The sequence below is a fragment of the Pelodiscus sinensis genome, chromosome 3 (genome assembly GCF_052426305.1).
Source record: "Pelodiscus sinensis isolate ZL-2025 chromosome 3, ASM5242630v1, whole genome shotgun sequence".
Classification (NCBI taxonomy): Eukaryota; Metazoa; Chordata; order Testudines; family Trionychidae; genus Pelodiscus; species Pelodiscus sinensis.
The window spans coordinates 81,143,937-81,167,390 of NC_143054.1; the positions used below are offsets into that span (position 1 = coordinate 81,143,937).

The window sequence follows — 23,454 nt, forward strand, 5'->3', positions numbered from 1 at the left end:
TTGCAGTGTGTGCTGTGGTTGCCCAGCTTTTTTGGACGCCACAGCTTTTTCCTTTGTGCCATGAAGCCAGAGCTGCCTCTGGGCATGTGATGGCCCCACACAGCCATACTCTAGTTTCTGCAGCACTTTGTGCCAGCTGCTTTCTTGGTCCTGACCAAGCTCAACCCCAAGCTCAATCTGGGGACCCTCTCCCTAGGTGCGGGAGCAACACCCTTCCCTCCACAACCCTCAATGGAGAGGTGTTTCTGGAGGCTGGACACCAGTTCCAACTGGTGGCACTGGCTGGTCATGGAACGGTGGGACAACCAGCAGTGGCTCCAAAACTTCTGCAGGAGGAAGGCCACCTTTTTGGAGCTGTGTGCCTGGCTCGCCCCTGCCCTATGACGCAATACCCACATGTAGCCCGCCATCCCCTTGGAAAAGCGGGTCACAATCACTGTATGGAAGCTTGCCACCCCAGACAGTTACCAGTCAGTGGGCAACCAGTTTGACATGGGGAAGTTCACCATTGGGGCCCTCCTCATGGAGGTAAGGCATTCTCGGGCTGCAGTCCCTGAAGGGCGGGGAGTCCTGGAAAAGGGCGATCCTCAGGAAAGAAGGGATTGGGGTGTGGGAGGGTGGAGTGGGGGGAAGCCCCATCCCTGGGGGGTTGTGCCATCCTGCCCTCACACAGCCCTGCTGCTGGGGCGGTGGCTCTTGGGGAATTTGAGGGAGGGGAGGGTAGGGGAGTAGAGGGGACGGGCACCTCCCAAGGGCTCAGGCACTCCCTCTCTCATTCTCTGTTTTGTATGTTTGTTTGTCTCCTGCAGGTTGTGAGGGCCATCAATTCCATCCTGCTGCATAGGGTCATATGCCTGGGAGACCTGGACCCATCTCTGGCTGGATTTGCTGCCCTGGGGTTCCCCAACTGCGGGGGAGCCATTGATGGGACACACATCCCCATCCAAGCACCGGACCATCGAGCAGGCCAATATATTAACTGAAAGGGCTACTTTTCCATTATCCTGCAGGCCCTGGTCAACCACCGTGGACAGTTCACAGACATTTTTGTTGGGTGGTCGGGAAGGGCACGTCATGCCCAGATTTTTCAAAACTCCAGCCCCTATGGGAAGCTGGAGGCGGGCATATTCTTCCCCCGTCAGGACTTTGCGGTTGGGGATGTGCAGATGCCACTGTGCATTGTGGGGGATGTGGCCTACCCCGATGCCATGGCTAATGAAGCCTTATACCAGCCACCTGAACCCCAGCAGGGACTAATTTAATGCCCACCTGAACATGGTGTGGATCCAGGTGGAGTGCACCTTTGGCCGCCTCAAGGTGCAGTTCAGGTGCCTCCTGACCCGTCTGATTGTGAGGGAGCACAACATCCCCGAGGTGGTGTCGGCATGTTGTGTCCTCCACAACACTCTGGAAAAGAAGGAGGAGGCCTTCCTGCCGGGGTATGCAGCAGATGCTGGCCACAAGGGGAGACTGTTTGAGCAGCCACAGACAGCTGCCATCCGATAGGCCCATCAGGCCGGGGTGCACATCCGGGAGGCCCTCAGGGTGAGTTTCTCTCAAGGACTCCAGTAACTCTCCCCATGGCCTCCCCACTAGGAGCCTCTGGCTTGCTGAACTATCCCTTTCCCACCACAACCTCTCCCTTTGCCCCTTCCCTGAACTCTCAGTAAACACACCTGTTTGGTTTTGAAGAAAACAAACTTTGTATTTGTATTTTAGGGAAAAAAAAGGAGGGAGCAGAGGGGAGAGGAGTTCCTAACCTGGAGGGAGAGGAGGGCGCCTAACCTGGATTGGGAGGGGGGCTCAGAGTGGTGTCATTGCTGGCTGGATGTGCCATCTTGGGTGAGGGTACTTCATCGGACTTGGGGTTGGGTGGGTCCTGGAACTACATGGGGGTGGGTAAGAGGGGAGGCGGAGCAGGGATGGCGCAGGGGGAGGGAGCATGAGCATCACTTAGGAAGGGGGCATGGGCATCGCTTGGAGAGGCAGGGGGAGGAGGAATGGGCATAGCCGGGAGGGCAGGAGGGTGGTAAGCAGGAGCAGCAACAGCAGCTGAGTGTGCCATCATTTCCCTCATGATGGTACACATGCTATCGCACTGCTGCATGAGCTGGTTCTAGATGCGGTTACACCACTCTGTGTCCTCCGGGATCTTTTATGCCAGGGTCTGCTTCATTTCGTGGAGGGCACTGACATGCTGCCATATCTTCATGGACCCTGGCGCGCTTTCGGATACCCTGGGCTCTGGCGGTATCCCCATAGTTCCGATTGGTCCAGCTGTGGAGAAAACAAAGAGGGAGAGGCGGTCAGTCATCCATGCAGACACTGTCCCTGAGGCCATGCCCTCCTCTGTGAGCAGCAACCAACAGTCCTCGGGCCAGAGGAGGGGGGGATGTCCTGGGAGCAAGGCCATGTGTGGCCTGCACAGCAGGCCCTGCCTCACAGGGGTCCTGAGGTGCCCAGGGAACCATGTTGCCTGATTCCCCTTTCCTCCTCCCCCAGCCCACAGACAAACAGGCAAGAGAAGTGTCCAGCCACAGTGGGTTCCCCCCCATGGGCGGCAGAGGAGCCAGTAGCAGCCTGGCCCTCCTTGGGGCCCACACATACACATGTGCCTGGCTGTTTTTCTGAAAAAAAAACTCTAGTGTAGACATACCCTTTGCTTCTCATGTATTCACTGCAAGATGTTCGAGAAGTCACTTAAAAAAAGCTCTTCCTATAAAACTTAGACCACCAACTACTGTCTTAGTATCTCCACTTGTGAAAAGGGAATAAAATGTATCCTATCACTGCAGTGTTGTGAGAATTAAAAAATTATTTGTATAATTCATTACTGTGGCAACTGGGCACTTACCGGATTTTAGATAAGCTATTTAGTTCATATCACTTGGATCAAAATTGAAAATTTTGGTGTACTGGTGTAAATAGCCTTTAAAAATCTTCAGTGTTATGTATTTTTCTTTTTAGCTACTGAATAATACATTTAAAGCAAACTGTGGGAAGTTCAAAATAATTGTATTTGAAATTAAGGCATAATTTTCATAATTCTGGTCAGAACTATTTGTCTTTGCTCAGCAAATGCAGAATGATGCAAGGCATAGCTAAATATTAAAGTTATTGTAAGGACATTTTCTGGACCACCCAAAAGGCCCGCAGGTTCCTTACAAAGCTAGCAAAGCAGACAACTGCTGTTTATTGTAGCAAAGCCACTACTAATTCTTGAATTCAGATCTAAGGAATAGGTTTATTTAGTATAGGTATAAAGTGCCATAGCCGAGTGATGTACACTAAGGTGTATCAGGCCAATGCTTTCACTACGGCTACGTCTACACTGGCCCCTTTTCCGGAAGGGGCATGTAAATTTCACTAGTCGTCGTAGGGAAATCCGCGGGGGATTTAAATATCCCCCGCGGCATTTAAATAAAAATGTCCGCCGCTTTTTTCCGGCTTTTAAAAAAGCCGGAAAAGAGCGTCTAGACTGGCCCCGATCCTCCGGAAAAAGTGCCCTTTTCCGGAGGCTCTTATTCCTACTTCAAAGAGCCTCCGGAAAAGGGCACTTTTTCCGGAGGATCGGGGCCAGTCTAGACGCTCTTTTCCGGCTTTTTTAAAAGCCGGAAAAAAGCGGCGGACATTTTTATTTAAATGCCGCGGGGGATATTTAAATCCCCCGCGGATTTCCCTACGACGACTAGTGAAATTTACATGCCCCTTCCGGAAAAGGGGCCAGTGTAGACGTAGCCTACATGTACAAACAAGGTATACATTAACAAAGATGAAGACTTAGTCTTCATACACTCATTTATAGCCAGAATGACTCAATACTATTACCAACAACCTTCTCCTCTTATTTGTTAGCAAATAATATTTTATGACCAAATACAAGATCCCACATTACATTCTAAATTATATAAACTTGTTTATTTATTAACAGTAACAAACCTATCAATCTTATTTATCTGATAGAGGTCTGTAGGATTTTGGGGACATGTCTACCCCGATTATATTTGTCTGGGTCATCATAACCTTTGATATTTACTTCATCTTAGAGATCTTGTCCCCACAATGGGGACATTTCAGGATTTGAATAACAAGATACATACTAAGCTGAAAATGTTGTGCATCCCTTCTGAAAAGAAGTTATTCAATAGTCTCATGAATGAAATTAAACCAATCCTTTATTTATATTGGTTATGCACTTGCATGTTTTATATTATTAGTTAATATGTTATTGTAATGGGCTTCACTCACCACTATGGCATCTCCTTGATATCCTAGAGATTGACTCTGCTGCCCAGTGCATCCTCTTCCAGTGATGTCTCACCATGATAACTTCTTTTCCAGGAACATTTCTCTCCACGTACCACAGCGTCCTCTTCAGGAAACAGGCCCCTAGTTATGCTGCGCTCCATCCTTCCCTCTTCCAAGGGATCTGTAAATCTCTATCCAGTTACTCCCTCAGTAGTAACTGCAGTCCATTGTCCTAGGGGCCACTTCTGCCTTTACCTCAGAATCTCAACCTGTGGACCCGAGCACCAAGCCAGATCTTTCTAGCTTCCCCAGTCCCTGCTTGTGACCCTGCTCTGTCCCAGGTATTACCACTCTTTTTTTGCTAGGAACCTAGTTTTCTCCCCCATAAAGCTCTAATTAGCTATTAAAGTCTGCTCTGCCCTGTAGTCCTTCTTATATGAGCCTGCCAGACCATGACTGGCTACTTCTCTCAGCCCATTTCTAATTGGTCGTCTCCAGTGTATACTCCCTAGAGCTGCTTTTTACCCCTTTTTCTGCCAGTGAAGGGTTGCTGCTCCATCACAGTAATTTTATCTAATCAATCTGTCTGATCCATTAAATACACCTATGTCCTTACCATTTTACCTGAGGTAAGTTCTAATCATTGCACTTGGAAAAATATTAGTAGACTCCAAGCTTGCCATCAGAATTTTACTGGGCTCCTAAAAGGGGGTCAGATGGAAGGACGATACCTTGCGTTTTTATTAGTAGATATTTTAATACATCTGAATATCAACTGGTTGTGTACAAGAAATCCACCATCCACCCTCTAGATAACAAACATATAAAACCCATGCCTTGACCTATTTTGATTGGGTTTAGATATAGACACTACAATAGATAATTATCAAGTAAATATGAGAACTATCAATGCTAGTTACAGAGACATAAAAACAAACCATAATTTCCATAAGGTAAATGAACAATTTGTGTTTGCAGAGAGAAATTTTGAACACTAACATTAGAGCCACTGAAGCAGGGAGATGACTGTGGTTGTTGCTGCCTTATGTGTAAATAGAAATGGAAGAACTGAGGCTACTAAATCAAAATGACTGTGTGAGGGCAGAGCAGTGTTGGGAGTAGTACAAATGCATAAAAACAGCAAACACTGGGCAAATGTCTTTGAAGTCATTCATCCCCTAAGCAGCAACTATTTTTTTTATCTGTATCCTTTTAAAGTGGCCTTGGAAATACATGATACGGAGAATAAGCATATCAGTCAACAGTATATCAGTCAACTCCACGCAACACATTACCAGTTTTGTGCCCTCCTGTCCCAAGATACACAATTTCTCTTGGCAGCTGAAAAATAGACTCAGAGGGGTAGCCATGTTAGTCTGTACCTTTAAAATCCCTCAGTAATCCTGTGACACCTTAGAGATTAACAAAAATCTGAAGAAGTGGGCTGTGCCCACAAAAGCTCATACCACCATTTACATGTTTTATTAGTTTTTAAAGTGCTACTAAACTATTTGTTGCTTTTAAAGTTTATCGTGTACAGACTAACGCGGCTACCCCTCTCAAGCTTTTGAAAAATAGACATTCAGCCAGCTCTACAAAAAATGAGAAACCCACCCCATACATGAGTAGTATTCTTCAGGGGCTGGTTCTGAATGTTATACAACCCGCTCCCCTTTTACCAGAATGGTGTAAAGTGGGGTGGAGAACCTTTTTGGGTCAGGGCCACTGACCCACAGAAAAATCAGTTGGGGCTGCACAAAAATAAGAAACAGCACCACCACCACTCATCTATGTGGGCTCCCCAATGTTGGGAGGAGCCCTGAGCCTGAGGGGCCAGATCCAGGCATGCTGAGGACTGCATCCACTCCCTGGGCCACAGTTTCCCCACACCTCATGTAAAGGGACTGAAGCATATGGAGAATGTGTCCATGTTTCCCCCTCACACTAAAAAAAATGGACACTAATTTCTCTGGAATTGTTTCTCACTCTTTGTTCTGACCGGGTTATGCTGAGCACAGGATAAAAATGTGCAATGGTAATGGTGGCTTTATGTTATCTTTGGACTCCCTGTATTCCTGGGCTGGTGGTCATCCTAGGTGCTGTTCTGGCAGGCATTGAGATATGGAATGTCTCTTTTCCTTGGTCATGCTTCCTACATCAGGAAACTGCAAAATGGTGGTTGGCACAGAACTACAGTAGCTCTCTATCACCTGGGAGCTTTCTCGGGAGGAAATCCCAGCTGCCTAGATACAGCAGCTTTACAACCCTTTTATAACAACAGAGCAAAATAAAAGGACCATATCAAAGCAATTATGTGCACTGTGTATCATCATTATCTAATGATCTCTGTACTGTGCTTTGCTCATTCACTCTCTCATGCCCTGTCTAGATGCAAAAATTGTACTGATTTAACTCAATTAGTTTAGAAACTGCTTTCATTAAATTGGCACTATTGATCTCCATGGGCATTTAAATCGGTTTAAGAGTGCCTTCTTCAATTTACCTTAAGTTGATATTTGCCAATTTAAACTTTTACTTGTGTACGTAGACAAGGCCTCCCACGCATAGACTCACCTCTCCTTCTTCCCCTTTTATACTTCTAGCACGGTTCTCTCTCACACACAGGCAGTTCTTGTACTGCCTACTACACTTGCACACAAAAGTTGCACCGTATTAATTAAAATATTTTTAATGAAATAGTTACACTGTTTTAGTTAAACTGATGCACACTCCTTTGTGGGCACACTTATATCTGTTTTCACGTGGCTAATTTGGATTTAGTTCCAGACAGTGGGGTTTGTACAACATTGAAAAAAACCCACCCGAAACTCTTACTTTTCCCCTTTCTCCCAGATCCCCCTTTTCTTTCACACAAGTACCCCCAGCCACACTTCTCCCTCGTCCTCAGGAACAGACATCCCCCCCCCCCCCCATCTCACTCTTAAAACACCGTCTCGCTCCCTGCCCTCACACCCCACACACTCCTGCTTTCCCCGTAGCGCTCTCTCTCGCTCACTCCCATGCTTGCCTTCTTCCTCACACGGCTCTCTCTGGGCGGGCTGCTGTGTAGGGCGGAGTGGGGCTGACAGGCAGGCTCAGCGTCCAATGGAAATCGGGAGAGTGCGGGGCCGGGAGACACCTGTCCAATGGCCGCGCTCGGAGGCCCGGTCCCTGGTCTCGGCGAGAATAAAAGCGGCTGCGTGCGCGGCGCTCCCTCGCTTACACAGTATGGCCGGCGACATTAGCTAGCGCTAGCCCTACGCTCTTCTCTGCAACAGGGGAAAATACGGACTACAAGGAACCGAACCGCCTCGCCTGCCCCGCGCCCGCCCGCCCGGACTGTAAGCCCCGCGCTCACGCCGCAGCCGCCGCGCACCCGGGCGGTTCCGCTGCTGCCGGTTTGGCTGAAGGGTCACGTAACAAACATCCACTGGAAGGTGACTCGCGGCCGGGGAGCCGGCGGCGGCGCGGCCCGTGCAGCAGCGGCCGCCGGGCTGGGCTTAATTTCTGTGGTTGTTGGTTGCCGAGCTGTCGCGCCATGGAGGAGAACGGTGCACACTTCTTCGAAGGGACCGAGAAGCTGCTGGAGGTGTGGTTCGCCCAGCAGCAGCCCGCGCCGCAGGAGCCGCACCAGAGCAAGGGGTCCGGCGACCTCCGCACCATCCCCAGGTCGGCTCGCGGGGGGAGAGGGGGGGGCTGCGGGCAGGGGCGAGAGCCGGGCAGCCGCTGCGAGCCGCGCCGGGGTGCGGTTGGGCTGGGGGGAGGGGCGCGCCTGGCTCTTTCCCGGGTGAGGTTCTGGGGAGGGCGGGGAGCGGTAACCGGCCTGAGGCCCGGCCTGGCCCCGAGTCACGTTCCCTGCCCTTGCCCGCTCCGGACTCGGGGGCCGCGTGACCTTCCCCCGCCCTCCAAGGGCCCCAGCGCGGGCCCCGGGCAGCGCCTGGCTCGCAGCCCGCCCGCGGCGCGTCCCCTACTGGCTCTAGCCAGCGCGCCCGGCGAAGGTGCTAGTCAGTGCCGGGTCTCTGCGCAGCGCAGAAGCCATGACACCCGCCTCCCCGCGTGGAGTCCCGAGGGCCCTGCTGGCAACGTGGTGACGGGGTGAGGGCTGGAGCCGCGGCAAGTGGTGCAGCGCTGCATGCGAGGGGGCCGCAGCTGCAGAGGCCGCTGCCCTGCGCACCCTGCGGCTTCAGTCTAGATTCGGCTGTCGCGTGGCCCTTCCCCTGGTGACGAAGCCCAAGAGGGAGCCGCCTTTATGTCGGAGTCCCCTATAGCCAAGCGACCGGGGTGAGGAGAGGGCTGAGCTACCCGTAGAGTGACACAGGTTGTCACCTGTGTCGAGACCCTCCTCGGAAAGCGTGTCCGCTACCTTCCCCCACCCATGGTGCCTGCATTAGGAAAGGAGCGATCTTGTCCTCTGCTGTAGAGGCAGGGCTTCGGGGTTGCCTCACGGTGGGTTTCGTAGCAGCTCCAACTCCCTGTAATGAGTAGAGCCGGTTCAGATAGCAACCTCCCTCCCCGCAAAGGCCATTCATCCGGGGAGATCCCTAGTCAGTAGTTGTGGCGCAGTGGGACAGCCTGGCAGGCGGTAAGGAGTAGCTCCCTCCCAGTGCTAAGTGTGGCTGGAACCGCGATTACACGTGAGTTTCCTGGCTCAGCCTCTCTCCAAATCAGGCTGCCTCTCCTTTCTCATTGACAAATTCAAGCCAATGAGGTTTGGGCCTGGGGTTGTCACCCAATGGGCATTTCAGTAATGTGCTGGCGCTTTCCACCCCTAGTCCTGCAGGGGGGAGAAGGCTGAGTCTCTCTTGTACATGTGCTTCTGCCTTTCCTAGTAGGGACAGCGTCTGTGAACTGTGGCTGCCTTGCTTTGTCAAGGTACTGTTTAAGACAAACCTGTGTTTAAGACCGATCAAAGACTGGTCTTTGATTAGTGTTGGGCGGTTGTCATCAGTACGGTGTTCTCTTGCCTGGGTACTCTGATTGCTTGGACTGTAAAAGTGGTTAACAGAAGCATCTGCCACAAATATTAAACTAAGAAGCTTGAAGTCAGGAGGAAATCAGTTTCAAATTTTAGTTGTAGGTACATATATAATTCATCTAAAATTTCTACATGCTTTTAGTACTTCATAATGAGTATGGAAAAAGTAGCTTACATATTTAGTAGTTCAGGCAAATAGTCTTAGACGTAATGCTGCATGTGTACCAGGTCTCTGAATATACCTAGTACTGATACAAAATGTTAGGTACTGTAAACCATTCCTGTTCTCTAGTGCTTATGGCCTGAAAGGGAAAAGGGAACATATAAAAATCCATGGAACTAAGGTTTCAATCATCATCCTGACCATTCAACTTGGTATGTAGGAAGCTATTGCTAACACCTGTTCCATCTAGCATGTATTGGTTGGCAGACTTCTTGCAGATATTGCAGTAGAACTGGATCTTAATTTGAATAACTGGCATTGCAGATCTGCTTTAAAAAGGCATCCCATGTTCAGAGGGTGGCAGAAATGGTTATTGGAAGAATTGGATTGATTATAGCCAGGCTGGCATTCTGGGATGGGAGAAAAGCTTCTGATCTGGAAAACGGTTCAAGCTGTCTAGAGCAGTGTTTTTCAACCAGTGGTACCAGTACCCTTAGGGGCACTTGATACAAGACGGGGGGGGGGGGGGATTTGCGTCAACACAACTGAAATTTGGCAAAAACTGAATTAGTTTTAAGTTTTACAGTGCTTTATAATTTTTGTACTTTTACACCCAAAAATTTCATCACTTGCCTGGCTATGATTAAGTTGTTTAAACAAATGTGTTGCAATGGTAGAAAAAATTGTCAAACTGGAGGTACTTTTATTTATTTTATTCTTGAAATGGGGCACTTAATAAAAAAGGTTGAGAGCCACTGATCTAGAGTGGCTCATCAGTGAATGTTAACCTCAGGGCAGAAAGTCAAGCAGGGCACAAATCCCAAGTTGGTTGAGAGATCTAAACTTAAGTTTCAACAAGTAAAGCATGCAAATTTCCAAGTACTGCAGCAGTCAAACCATAGTCATAGAGTAGTTGTGTACTCTGGTCTGTTTAATGTTTTGGTTGGCATTTTTTAAGTTAGGGATATTAACTGAATCTTTGCGTCTAGATTTAAGCTGTTGGCCATAGAATGCTTTTGTATCCTCTACAAAAGGCTGGAACTTAAATTCTGATTCTATGTAAGGAACATAGTATAGACCAGTGGTCTTCAACCTTTTTAAGCATAAAATCACTTTTTGAATTTAAGTCAGTTCAGGATGGTTTGTCCCGCAGCGCCACCCCTCACCCCCCCCCCCCCCTAGCCAAACCCCCCCCCCCCCGCTCAGAGCCTGGCAGCACCCAGGCTGTTCTGCTCTACACTGCTTCCCCAAGTCAGCCACTGCAGCTGATGAAACTGACGAGCGGTGGACTTGGGGAAGCTGCAGAGCAGCTGGGATGCTGCCTGGTTGGTCCCACAGTGCTGCCCCTCACCCACTGCTCAGGGATAACTACTGCAGTCTGGGGGGTGGGGAGCCCACTCCCCTCCCCTCCTGAAGATTCTCATCAGCAGCGTGGGGTTTCCCCTGCCTTCCTGCAAAATAGCAGAGGATTCGCCCCCTGCTGTGCCTTTCCCTGCCCACCCCCTGGACACAGTGTGGGTCCCAGCAGATCAGTCAAAGCCCCTCCGGTGGAGTACCTCCCGATACTCTGGCATATCCGATGATCTGGCACCACCTAGGTCCCAAAGGTACCGGATTATCGGGAGTCTACTGTACCAGTCAAATATAACATCTCAATTTACATAGTGTCAATAATAGGAGGAATTGAGTTCTAAATCATATATAAAATAATTTGAACCTGAAATCTAATGGCTAAAAACAGAACTGTTGATACGAAACATGCTAGATTTAAAAAAAATTGCAAAGAGAACTTTATTTAAATTTTTAAAAAGATCTGTGTTAAGGCCTAAATTTACTGTTATATATTTTTGCATTTAACTTTAAATGCAACCATGTACAACTTCAAGTTTTTACTGCTGAACTGTTAATGGAAACTGCTGACTAAGCACCCAGAACTACAGTTAGATGTCAAAAGCTGGTTTGGCATTTAGAGTATCTACCTTTATCACAGGTGTGCAGAGAATATTTTATTTTCAGTTCATTCAGTTTGGGTCAATTACTAGTTTACAGGCAGTCCCCGGGTTACGTACAAGATAGGGACTGTAGGTTTGTTCTTAAGTTGAATCTGTATGTAAGTCGGAACTGGCGTCCAGATTCAGCCGCTGCTGAAACTGACCGCCAGTTCTGACTTACATACAGATGCAACTTAAGAACCCCAAGTCGTCTGCTGCTGAAACTGATCAGCCGCTGATTCTAGGAACCCTGGGGCAGAGCAACTGTGCCTTGGGCTTCCTGTAGTCAGCGCTGGTCAGTTTCAGCAACGGCTGACTTGGGGATGCCTGGGGCAGAGCAGCTGGGGCGCTGCCGGTTGGTCCCGCAGCGCCGCTCTGGGCACTACTGGACCAACCCAGCAGCACCCCAGCTGCTCTGCCCCAGGTGTCCTGATTCAGCCACTGCTGAAACTGACCAGCAGTGGCTGAATCAGGACGCCTGGGGCAGAGCAGCTGGGGTGCTGCTGGGTTGGTCCAGTAGTGCCCAGAGCGGCGCTGCGGGACCAACCGGCAGCGCCCCAGCTGCTCTGCCCCAGGGTCCACAACAAAAGCCTGGTCTGCTGGGGGGGGAGGCACACTAGCTGCGCACCCCCCCAGCAGACCAGGGACACGGGGAGCAAAGCTGCTGCGGCGGAGTGCCTCGCCTCTGAGGCTTTGCTCTGGCGCGGGACCCGCTTTGCTTCCGGTGCCCCTGGTCTGCTGGAGACGGTCCCCAGCAGACCAGGAGCACCGGGAGCAGCTTTTCTTGCCCCGGAGGTTGAGGTGGCTGACCGCTGCCTGTGAGCTCCGGGGCGAGAGAGCCCCGTTCGTAAGTGCGGATCCAATGTAAGGCGGATCCGTGTAAGTCGGGGACTGTCTGTATTCAGAGTTGAGAAATCATTTGAGAGTTGATAAAACTGGAAGGCTTGTTTTTATTTTCTAATCTAGGAATAAAAACAGGTTTTGAGGGATGAGCTTGTACTAGTTGTAAAACTTGGAGAACACGGTGACCAGAAACAGTAAGTTCAGAATACTTTAATGCAACAGCTTTAAAGGTAAAACCTGTTTTAATGAACTTTTACATGTATCTAGCACATTTAAGGTAGTTTTCTATTGTTAAAAAAGTAAATGCTGTTTTTGTGCATTTTTAATCATCATTGAATTTCCATACAAATAGAATGTGACAACTCAAAGGGGGGAAAAAAATCTAGTAAGTCATTCACCATTTTCTAACAAAATAAAAAGGTGTAAAAATGAAAAATCTGAATGTAAACTAATCTATAACATTATAGATCTGGAAGGGACCCTGGAGGTCATCTAATCCAGTTCCTGGCATGTATGGCAGCAGTAAATATCTAGCCCATTCCTGACAGGTTTGTCTAACCTGCTCTTAAAAACCTCCAATGATGGAGATTCTACAGCCTCCCTATGCTATTAATTCCTGTGCTTAGTAATTCTGACAGGAAGTTCAGTTTTATTGTCTAAATACCTGTAGACAGCCTCTTGGTTAGTAGGAAATGCCAAGTTTAGTTTGAATATTGTGTTTAGTTGCAAGAAAAGAAACTGAAGTACAAATGCAAAACCCAACTAAAATTTAAATCAAGATTTCTTGTTCTTTGTTGGAAATAATTAAAGTTGATCATTTAAATAGTTGATTAAAATCAGTCACCCTGTCATGAAGTGTTGTATGAAATAGGTCATGACCACATGGCCCATTATATCCTGTTTTGCTATATGCATAGATCTTTCTCTTGAGCCACTGTTTCAAAGTGGTTGGTGGACCTGCTCAGAGTTGCCAACAGGCCGTTCCAGTTTGTTTTTATTAGTTCTGCAGCCAAGGAGCCTTGCAGGCTCCCATTGGCTGCAGTTTGCTGTTTGCAGCCAAGGGGAGCTGTGGGAAGCAGCAGCCTGGGTCACGCTGCTTCCTGCAGCTCTCTTTGGCTGCAAATGGCAAACTGCAGCCAATGGGAACCGTGAGACTCTGTGGCTGCAGAGCCAGTAAGAAGAAAAACCAGAGTGGCCTATAAGCAACTTTCTCAATGGGTCCATAGACTTAAGGATGTAATAGTGTAGTTGATTTTACTGATAAGAAAAGGCATATAGGTTAATGCTATAGACTACATGCATTCTTCCCCCCTCTCAAAAAAAGTAAAATTTTTAGCAGGCTAGCCAGCAGCTTGGCTCGGTCCTGGCTCACACCAAGTCTGAGACCTACCCTTACTGCAGCTCTACATTTAAACTGTATTAGGAGCCAGGTGGGCAAGCAGCCCCACCTCTGGACAGGCAGTCGGTCTGTGAGGGGAGCCGGTTTTTAAACTGGGCTCCTTTCATGGACCAGCTCTTGCCTGGTACCAACACTACTGCTTCTGATACAGAGGCAGCAGCGCAGAGTGGCAGGGGGCTTCTTTGGAGTTGGGCTGAAGCACACTGGTAGCTGCCAGCCCCTACCACCGGGACTATGGCATAGTCAAGTAACTGATAAGAATTGATGAGGTTAATCAACTATTCAGTTAACCAATATTTAACTTCTCTACTGCAGACCACTTTGAGAAACACTGGCCTAGGCAATAAAGATCTGAACGTGATAAGTTATGAAAATTGTTCCCTTGACTTCAATGAAACTTATGCAGGAATAGACCACTCACATGAGTGGGGAATTAGAGAATGATCCCTAACAGTTAAATAGTTGCCAATTTAGAATAAAAATCATATTCCCCTGGTAATTTTTAGGTTATTAGTAACCCATAATGGAAGCAATAAGACACTATATTATGTACAGGTTCATATTAGGGATTTTTAAAATTGGGTTATTTTAGTAATCTAGTTGTAAAATTTTTATCGAGTACTTAATTACTCAGTAGGGGAAGTTGCAAGCTCAGTCCTAGCTCGTGCCAAGACCAAACCCCACTGCAGCTCTGCAATTTAAAAGGCAGTAGGAGCCAGGCAACCTGCCTCCTGGCTCCCATTGTGTTGTATATTGCAGAGCCGCAGCAAGGATTGGTCCTCAACCCAGCACAAGCCAGGACTGAATAGGCTGCCTGCCCAGCCAGTAGCAGACCCTGTCTGCAGGGATCCCAGCTCCCTGATGGAAACCCCCTCTCCCCCCACATACATACACATGCAGACAGGGGCTGCTCTGTCTGTGGCCAGGAGCTGCTTGTGAGCAGGTTCCCTTGCCTGCAGGGGGTCTAGGGATGTAAGTGAGTAGTTGACTAACCGATAAGCATAAGCTTATTGGGTAGTCAAGTGACTACTCGACTACTTGCTCTCCCCCCTTTGCTGCCTCTGTATGAGACTAATCAAGAGGGGGAAGCTTGTGCTGGGGGGAGCCATCATAAAAGCTGGCTCCCCCAGCACTGTCTCCTCGGGGTGGGACAGGGAAGGCAAGGTTGCAGGGGTGTCTTGAGCCGGACTGTTCAGTCCTGTCTTGTGTTGCCCTAGGAAGCTAACCCTGCTGTGGCTCTGTCCTTTAAATGTAGTAAGAACCTGTCAGGCTCTTAGTGCATTTAAGGTGTGGAGCTACAGCGGGAGCACCCATTCCCCCCCCATTGACTAATCGAGTAGTCGATGGAAATTCCATTGACTACTCAATTAGTTAAACAATAGTTAACATCCCTAGTCACAACTTCTCACTGGGGCTCCTCCAAGGACAGGAACTGCTCCTTCTCTTCCCCCCCACACCCCCCAATCTTGCTGCCTCTGATATAGCAGCAGAGGCAGGGGCTGGAGATGTTGCTGGGAGGAAACTGGCTTTTAAGCTGGCTCCCCCAACATCGGCTCCTGCTTCCCCCCCTTGCTGCCTGTAATAGAAGTGCAAGTAGTCAACTTGACTACTCTTAGATCTCTAGTTCAAACTGCTTAGCACAGGTAGAATCTTAAGTGCTGTTTGCATTTTACTAGGACTGGTCTTTGTAACTTTGCTCCTCTACTTCTACCTTTTATAGTAGCAATGCATATTTATAGGAGATACAACAGCACAATCTTGAGAGAGCATATATTCAGTTTTAGTAATTTAAGATCAGAATGTGCTTTTATGGGAACTCTTCTTTCAACAGATCTGAAGGTGGTCTGGCTGCTTGCTATTTTAAATCCATCATTCTGTCTCAGAAGTTATTCAGATTATTTGACGCAAAGAAAAATAACCAGTACTTTGCACCGCCATGTTGGAGCTTGTGATGTAAAATCCCATGTAAATTAACTGGCTAAACTATATAGCCAGCAGCTAGGGCGATGCTTATTGGTTAACCAGTTAAACCTTTACATCCCCAGTTGGGGTATCAACTAAAATTACTTAGATGTTAAGAAAAAAAAAGATAAGTACTTGACACATTAAGCTGAATTTCAATATTGGGTAAAATATAGAACAGATAATTCAATGCAATTTGAAATCTAGTCAGTTTAAAATAAGTTAAAAGCCAACTGCCAATTTCTGAGTGTGCACTCTTTTTTCCAAATTAAAAATCTCACCTGTTCCTGCACTAAAAAACTCCCTGCATTACTTTTAATCAAATACGGGAAAAGTTAGAACAAATTCCAAGCTGATGTCCCATTAGCTTTTACACATTGAAAAATATATTTTTAAATAGTGTGTTATTCTGGAAGATATTTTAATAACTACCTATTTAGTAACTCTCTGGTCTGCCTCACAGATTTCACTTTGGATTTTAAATGTATGGCTATGAATGTCCCTATTGTCTGACTGCTGACACTGTTTATTTAGCCAGCCTCCTGTGTTCTGCTTTCTGATTGCAGAGCATAATCATCTGACAGGCAGTTAATGCAAAGCTCTACAGCCTGACTGCCCTGCTGATTGCTATTCAAATTCTCCCAATAAGCCATGCTTAACCAGCTACTGAGCTAGTTCAAACATGATTCTGGATAGGTTAATGATACATTTGGAAGGAGCTGGGGCACCTTTATTCATATTTGGCATTTGAGTATCTGTCTTGTGGCAAACTATGAAACAGTAAAAACTTAAAGAACAAATAGTCTAGTAGCTCTTTAAAGACTAATACAACATGTTAGTCTTTACAGTTCAGAAAGTTACTACTTTAGTATCAACAAAAATGAGTTTAGTTGAATTAAAGTTGAAGGGAGCTGTGATAAACTATCTTCTGGAGGTGATTTATCTTAGGGTTTGTCTACAACAGACTTGTACACGTTGTAGTCCCATAATCTGAATGTTACAAGAATGTAAATAGCAACCTGCAGTAGTGTTAATTCCAAATTCATTAATCTGTATTGGTGGAAAATTGCTTTTATACTGATGCAGTGCATCGGTAGTTGGGGGAGGCGTGTATATTGATGTACCTGTGTATGTATTGGTGCAAAAGACTCTGGCACAGACAAACCCCTTAATGCAGTCATTCTGAACCATTTTCATTCATGCAAATTAGCAGGATAGAAAGGGCTTGGTGGTCATCAAACACCTGTTAATCCCATGTAATCTACTGTCTCTTCAGATGAGCTTTCATAATAAAGCAGTACTTGACTGATCATTCTGCAAGGGCTAAGTTGCATTCAGTAAGGGGAAAAACATCCTTGTTTGTTTTACATGCCATTCAGAAGCTTGCCTTGTGAATGTCAGCAAGTACCAGTGTGGAAGAGGACCTGTTGCTGAGTACCCATTTCCTTCTTTAAAATAGAAGAGGCATGCATTTACCTGGTGAAAGTGGTATACTTTAAAGCTTATCAGGTACTCTCCTGTTGGCATAAAGCAGCTACATGAGCCATCTTAGAGCAGCACAGCTGTGCCTCCAAGTTCACTAGTGTAGACATGCCTCCTGTATATACTGCCCATGTTACAGTGCAGCTGCTGCAGTATTGCTGGGAGAAAGGAAATTCCCTCAAATGAGGGAGTGACAGCTTTACCTCTAGGAGTGAGGCTTTTGGTAATGAAGTCCTATCAGTACTGGCACTTTCAATGCTAAAATTTATCACCACGGGACTGTTTCCACACCTCTAAACCATTAGTTTTAGCACTGAAAAGTGCCAGATAAACACAGCCTCAGTGCAAAATACTATGCCTAGGATCTGAAGCAGGTTCAGGTAAAGGTACTCTATGTAGAATTTCTCAGCCTGTGGCAGACAGAAAAAGTTTATGGGGACCCTGTAAGTTTTATGGGCAGGGGATTTCTAGCCCTTATGAATGTAGAGAATTGTTTCACATGTGAGGCTAAATCACTGCAGTGATGTCTGAGAATCTGCAGATATATAGAAAATAGCTCAGAGGTGTCAACTGCCCACAGTTCTCAGTGAAGGTCCTGAGAATACCATGGTTCTGTGACCAAGAAATCTGTCCTTTCCTGGAAATGGCATGCTTTTACTATAGGAATCTATTTTCTGCAGCCAGGTATTCAGTGTTACTTTTCATCTGTCTTGCTTTCTAGTTTTTCCCCCTCAAGGGGAAAGTTAACTGTTTTACACTATTTTCCTGCACTGTTCCATGGAACCAAACAGCAGAGCAGACCCAATGGCTCCTCCCCCTCCCCACTTGTCCACTCCTCTCCCCTTGTAGGTCCACTAACTGTTGACATAAAATCACATCAAGTGGCAGTAGTTATGTCAGCTTCTGCCATCAATGTAACTGCATATGAGTGTTTATGCTGGTGAAACTAATATCACTGAGGATTTTTCATATCCCTGAGCAAAAGTTTTGGTGACATGAGACAAGTAGAGATGGCCTTATTAATAAGTTTTAAGTAGGCAATTAATTTGCAGCTCATTCAGTAGCATTTGTTTTTCTGTATTCTAAAACTTTAAATGAGAACTACAAGTTTGATCCCTTATTTCATTGTTTTCTTGTAAATCATACTCAGTGTTCTTGGGACAGTGCTCATTAAATGTTAAGCTTACTAGAAGGTTGCATGGATTGTTCATGCAAGCTAAGCTATAGTTACACCAGGAGTGGGCAAAATCAGGCCTGGGGGCTGGAACTGGCCCACCAAGCACATCTCTCTTGTCTGCCTAGCTGATTAACAGAGCATGCATACTTACAGTTGGTAGCAGGTGTTCAGCTGCCCTTCCCCTCACTTTGCTCTGTCCTGCAGCCAAGCTACTCGAGAATTCTGCTAGCTGTGCAGTGTGTATGGGTGGTGGGGAGAGATGAAGGGGAATGCTGAAGTCAGGGTGTCCCTCTGCCCGTTCCTCATCTCTGCAGAGATGAGGAAGTTAGAGGAAGACATACAGCGGAGCTGTTTGAATCTGAAGCATGGATGGTGAGTCAAGAGTGCAGAACAGGAGTGGGGGGAGAACAGCAGGAAACATTTCCTTTAAAAGACAGAGCATGGCTTTTCTCACTTACCCAGTAGCAGCCAGTACAGTGTCACTGTTACACACTGTTTGTCTCTGAAGTCTCCAACCCCTGCCTTCTGCCCAAGGCTCTACCCTTTTTCTTTTTTCTTTTTTTTTTTTTTGGGGGGGGGGGGGGAGCGCCAGTGATCACATACCAAAATTGCTGACATTGCCCACCCCTGATGTATACCAAGGTGGACAATTAATCACCCCACTGATCCAAACTGTTGATTTTTGTCAAAGGGAAACCAGAAAATTTCTCTAAAATCAGGCTTCTGATTTTGGCTGGGTTTGGAGTGGGGGAGGGAGGAATGGCCATCCCAAGCAAGTGATGACCTTGGAAGCTTCCAGTTGTTGGAGTTCCACTAATTAGGCCTATAGTGCATATTTGACACTATAGTTAGAGGAAGCTCTGTCCTCACTCCTGTACTAGTGACCAGCTAGAGAGCTCAATGAAAACCAGGTTTTTCTGGCTCAGACTTTATAGTATGGGTTTAGTCTTGAACATTCCCCGAATATTTTCTGAGACTTTAGAAATGATCAGTTGTAGATTTCAAATGTTTAGGGCACAGAGGCCATCAACTGGTGTTTAAGGCTTCACTTTACTCAGCCAACAATATATACATGTATGATTAATGCTGTTAGTAGCAGAATGTAGGAACTTATCAGTGATAGCCCAAATTTTAAAAAGTCTTTCAATATACCACTTCAGGAGTCAAAATAAAAAACCTTCACTTGGATAAAATAAATGAGTACACATCTAAAGCCAATTTCATTTGTTTGAACTATATGAAAGAGGGAAGATAAACAGTCTGTTTTCAGTATACTCCTGAATCTAATATTTTACAAAGTACCCAAGTATTTTTTTGTCCTCAGATTGATTGAATCAGGAAGTCTAACCAGTTTGATTAAATAGATCATACTGTGATCAAATCCAGCATGTTGGAACACTATTAGTTTAAATCTGAAAGATCTGGTATGTAAGTTGGAAGGAGACTGTGCTGTCTTGAGTGTGTAAGAACAGTACAAATAAAAAAGTTTGAGTATAGCGAATACTGCAGGTGTACAGCTGACTTATTGGTACAGGATGTCTTACTGAAGCAATTGCTTTACACTGCTCAAAACATGCTTATACAACATACTGAGATTTAAGAGCCAGGTAAAGTTAGGGTTGCCAGATGGTTTCAGCAAATACTGGACACACTTGACATTACATCGCAATCTACATTTACATCTTACTTAGAAAATAGTGGACATTTATATTTTCTCATTTATATTTTCTCAATTTGTTTTCTGAACAGAGAGCTCAAATACTGGCTTGTCCGGTTCAAAACCGGACACCTGGCAACCCTACAGGTAATGGTTAGTCTTCAGTGTAAAATGGACATTAACATAAAACATTCGTTTGAAGACATTTTCTCTTGCGTTTAGTCATATTGCACAGTAACTTTCTGTTTAAGGCTGGTTTGTTGCTATTTACAGACAGGTCAGACTCCCAAAAGGAAGTACTATTATATACCCGGTACTGCAACCAGTTCTTGGAGTGGGAGAACCGCAGAAATCTGCCCCAGAAGAGGCATGAAACCTGAGTAGTAAAAAGGGGCGCTTAGATCAGAAATAGAATAGAGCAGCAGCTGAATCAGTAATAATAGCAGAAGATCATGCAGAGTTAAAGACTTTATCATCTTTGACTTAGGTTTAAAAAAAACCTGCTGTGCATTTTAGATCACTTCATTGCAAATCACTGATTGTAGAAGACTGAAGCAATATAGATAGTAGATTGGAGAATGGATTACTGGAAGCGTTCAGTGCGGAGTTAAACTGCAAGTTATTGCTTTAATCTTTAAGGTTTTAATTCTCAAATGAATTTTTCTTCAGTGGGACACTTTCTGATTCTTAGCTCTTGGTTTTTAGTTCAACTTTTTGCTGGTGTTATATGTAGATGAATGGGCTTGTATTGCTAATCTGGAATTCAGCATTAGTTTCATAATTGTGAAATTTAGCACTTGGTTTCAGTTAGGGATGTCAGTATGTAGATGGCTAAACGATTAACCTATTAGCCTGGGCTTATCCGTTAATCCTGTTGACTACATGCATTCCCCTTACCCCTGCATAGCTGCCTCAAAGGCAGCAGTGCAGAGGATGATGGGGGGTAGGCTTTTAAGCTGGCTCTCATGTGCTGGCTGTGCAGACGCACCTGCCCCCCTTGCTGCCTCTTACGGGGGGAGGAGAGGGACAGACAGGCAGGAGCAGATGCTGGGGTGAGCCAACTTAAAAGCTAGTTCCCCCCCCTTGATACCAGCTACACTGGGGTGGGCAATTTTTGGTGGGGGGGAGGGCACTTGCAAGATTGGAAAGTGGTCAATGGCCATACTTTTCTGTGGAGGAGATGCAGGGTCTAGGATGGAGGCTGGGGTAGAAGGGCACACGGGGCAAGGACTGGGGTGCAGGAGACAGTGTAAGGTCTGAAAGGGCATTTGGATGAAGGAGGGGGTTGTGACCAGGGGCAAGGAGGTGCAGGGGGGTTTGGATGGTGACCTGGGGGGAGGGAGTTCAGGTGCGGGAGGGCAGGGATGCCAGAGGCAGGCTCTGGCTGGGAGGTGCTTACCTGAGGGTGTCTAGACTACGTCCCTTTTCTCAAAGGGATGTAAATTAGACACTTTGACATTGCTAATGAAGCCTAGATTTACATTTACTGCACTTCATTTGCATAATGGCAGCTGCAGTTTTTTCGACATGGGGCTTTTTGATATTAAAATAGCAGTTTAGATGGGGAACTTTCGAAAATAAAACCCTTTTCGAAAGATCCTGAAAACCTCATTTTCTGAGGAGTACAGGATCTTTTGAAAGTTTTATTTTTGAAAGATTCCGGTCTAAACTACCATTTTTCTATCAAAGCCCTGTCAGGAAACAACCTATGGCTGCCATTATGCAAATACAGGGCGGGAAATTAAAATCCCGGCTTCATTAGCAATTTCAAAGTGTCTAATTTACATCCCTTTTTTGAGAAAAGGGATGTAGTCTAGATACAGCCTGGCTGGGCTCCCTGCCTGCTGCAGTTCTGGACAGCTTGAAACTGCAGGCTGCTCCCTCCACATGGCTGTCCTCTCCAGGAGGAGGAAGAGGCTTGTATTGCCCCATCCCCCAGCCAATCTCTCAGCACCTATTGGCTGCTTGTTTCCAGCCAATGGGAGCTGAGAATTGGGCTCCCCCTGTCTGCAGAGCAGACCCACACAGACTGCAGTTGAAAGGGCAGTGTATGCCTGAGGGTCCCAGCAAGGTGTTTGGGATCTGGTGGTGCCTCTATCCAAGGCAGCAGCATGGAGGGTGGGATAGGGGAGGCTTCTCCCCAGGAGCAGCCCCTGTCCACTGGGGGCGAGGGTCTGAGCACACTGCAGATGGGCTGCTTCCCTGAAGCTTGGAAACCCCCACGCTCCTTGCAGACAGGGCTGTATCAGAGGCAGCAGTGCAGGTTGGCAAGCAGGTAGCTCAACTGTATATTGAACAAATGGGTAAGCTGTCAGTTTGACATGCCATGGTGAATTAGCAGGTGGGGGGGGGGGGGATTCTTGACTACAAGCTATTGCCACAGGATGTTATCTACAAATTAGTAGAAACTAGTGTCTTTGGATGGAGTGAGTGGTTAGCTGAGCTAAAGAGTACTTGCTGCACAAATGAAAGTATTATCTCTATTGAAGTATGGAAACAATTAACCAACCAGTGTAGCTGTATGCTTTTCCAAAAGAGTAGTTGTGATTGTTTTCAATCCATATGCAGTGTCATTTAAGCCATGGTGACTTAAAGATAAAACTGGTGGAAACTCACTAGTTGATGTGTAAGCTCAGAAAGGAGAAGTAAACTGTCATTACTACATTTGAAGCTGTTAAGAGGTGATATGTTTTATGGTTTACTGCATCTAATATCTTACTGCTTCTAATATCAAGTCTTCCTCTTAAAGATACCATATTTCAACTATAGAATGAAATTGAATTCTGTGGTAAGTCCTCTTGGTGTTTAAATTAACTTTAACTTAATGATTTATTTTATAGGTTTGAGTGGGACAAACTTTTGGAGAATGTGCATTGTTTGATCATAAGTGTGACAAAAACTGACAAGCAGGAAGCTTATGTACTCAGGTAAGCCAGTATTCCAACAAGTGATTTGTTTACACAAGCATATAAATAATCTTTCAAGTACAGTTATTCCTAGTTAGGCTCCAGATTCTGTTAACTGTTAACATTTCACATTTGCGCTCAGTTACCTTGAATAATTTTATAAAGGTATTACACCACTACTTGAGGACAGGGCGGTCATATACAGGGACTTAAGAATGCCAGGCTGGGACACATCAATGTTCGTGTTTCCCAGTACTGTCTTCCAGCAGTGGCAAGTGCCAAATGTCTTTATATATTTGGTAATGGAATCTTCATTCTAGAAGGAAAAGGTATAAAGAGGTAGACAAAGTTCATATTGGGGAAGTGTAAATTAACAGGATAATTAATCACTGGAACTTACAGGTTGTGGTGGATTCATTACCAATGACTTGTTTAAATAAAGATTGGATTTTTTTAAGAGATGCTCCAGATCAGGCAAGTATTGTTTTGGGGAAGTTGAATGGCCTGTGCAGATTAGGTTGCAATAATCCCTTCTGCCTTTGGAACCTAAGATTTTATAAAGCAGTGAGATTTTGTTCTGGCTCACGTCATTCCTTCAGTGCCTATATGTATTGCTAATTGGTCTAGGAATGGAATGGCTCTTTTCAGAGA

The 23,454-nt window shown here is 46.2% G+C and overlaps 1 protein-coding gene and 2 long non-coding RNA genes across 4 annotated transcripts in view; 2 read left to right on the forward strand and 1 right to left on the reverse strand.

Annotated features, from left to right (window-relative positions):
- LOC142827514 (uncharacterized) overlaps nucleotides 1-1,700 on the forward strand; it is a 33,835-nt gene extending 32,135 nt beyond the window's left edge. For both annotated transcript variants that reach the window (XR_012902199.2, XR_012902200.2), the window contains one exon: nucleotides 810-1,700. This is a non-coding gene — a long non-coding RNA (uncharacterized LOC142827514). The remainder of the gene's footprint in view (nucleotides 1-809) is intronic.
- Nucleotides 1,629-7,370, reverse strand: LOC112545822 (uncharacterized). The gene is made up of 3 exons (XR_003089367.3): nucleotides 7,265-7,370; nucleotides 4,249-4,429; nucleotides 1,629-2,277 (listed from the first exon to the last, which is right to left on the reverse strand). It is a non-coding gene; the product is annotated as an uncharacterized LOC112545822 (long non-coding RNA).
- A 103-nt stretch (nucleotides 7,371-7,473) lies between these two features.
- Nucleotides 7,474-23,454, forward strand: part of AMD1 (adenosylmethionine decarboxylase 1) — a 36,472-nt gene continuing 20,491 nt past the window's right edge. Inside the window, exons 1-2 of the mRNA XM_006123206.5 lie at nucleotides 7,474-7,917; nucleotides 22,738-22,824. Of these exons, the coding sequence (XP_006123268.1) occupies nucleotides 7,787-7,917; nucleotides 22,738-22,824 (218 nt within the window). The 5' untranslated portion in view covers nucleotides 7,474-7,786. The remainder of the gene's footprint in view (nucleotides 7,918-22,737; nucleotides 22,825-23,454) is intronic.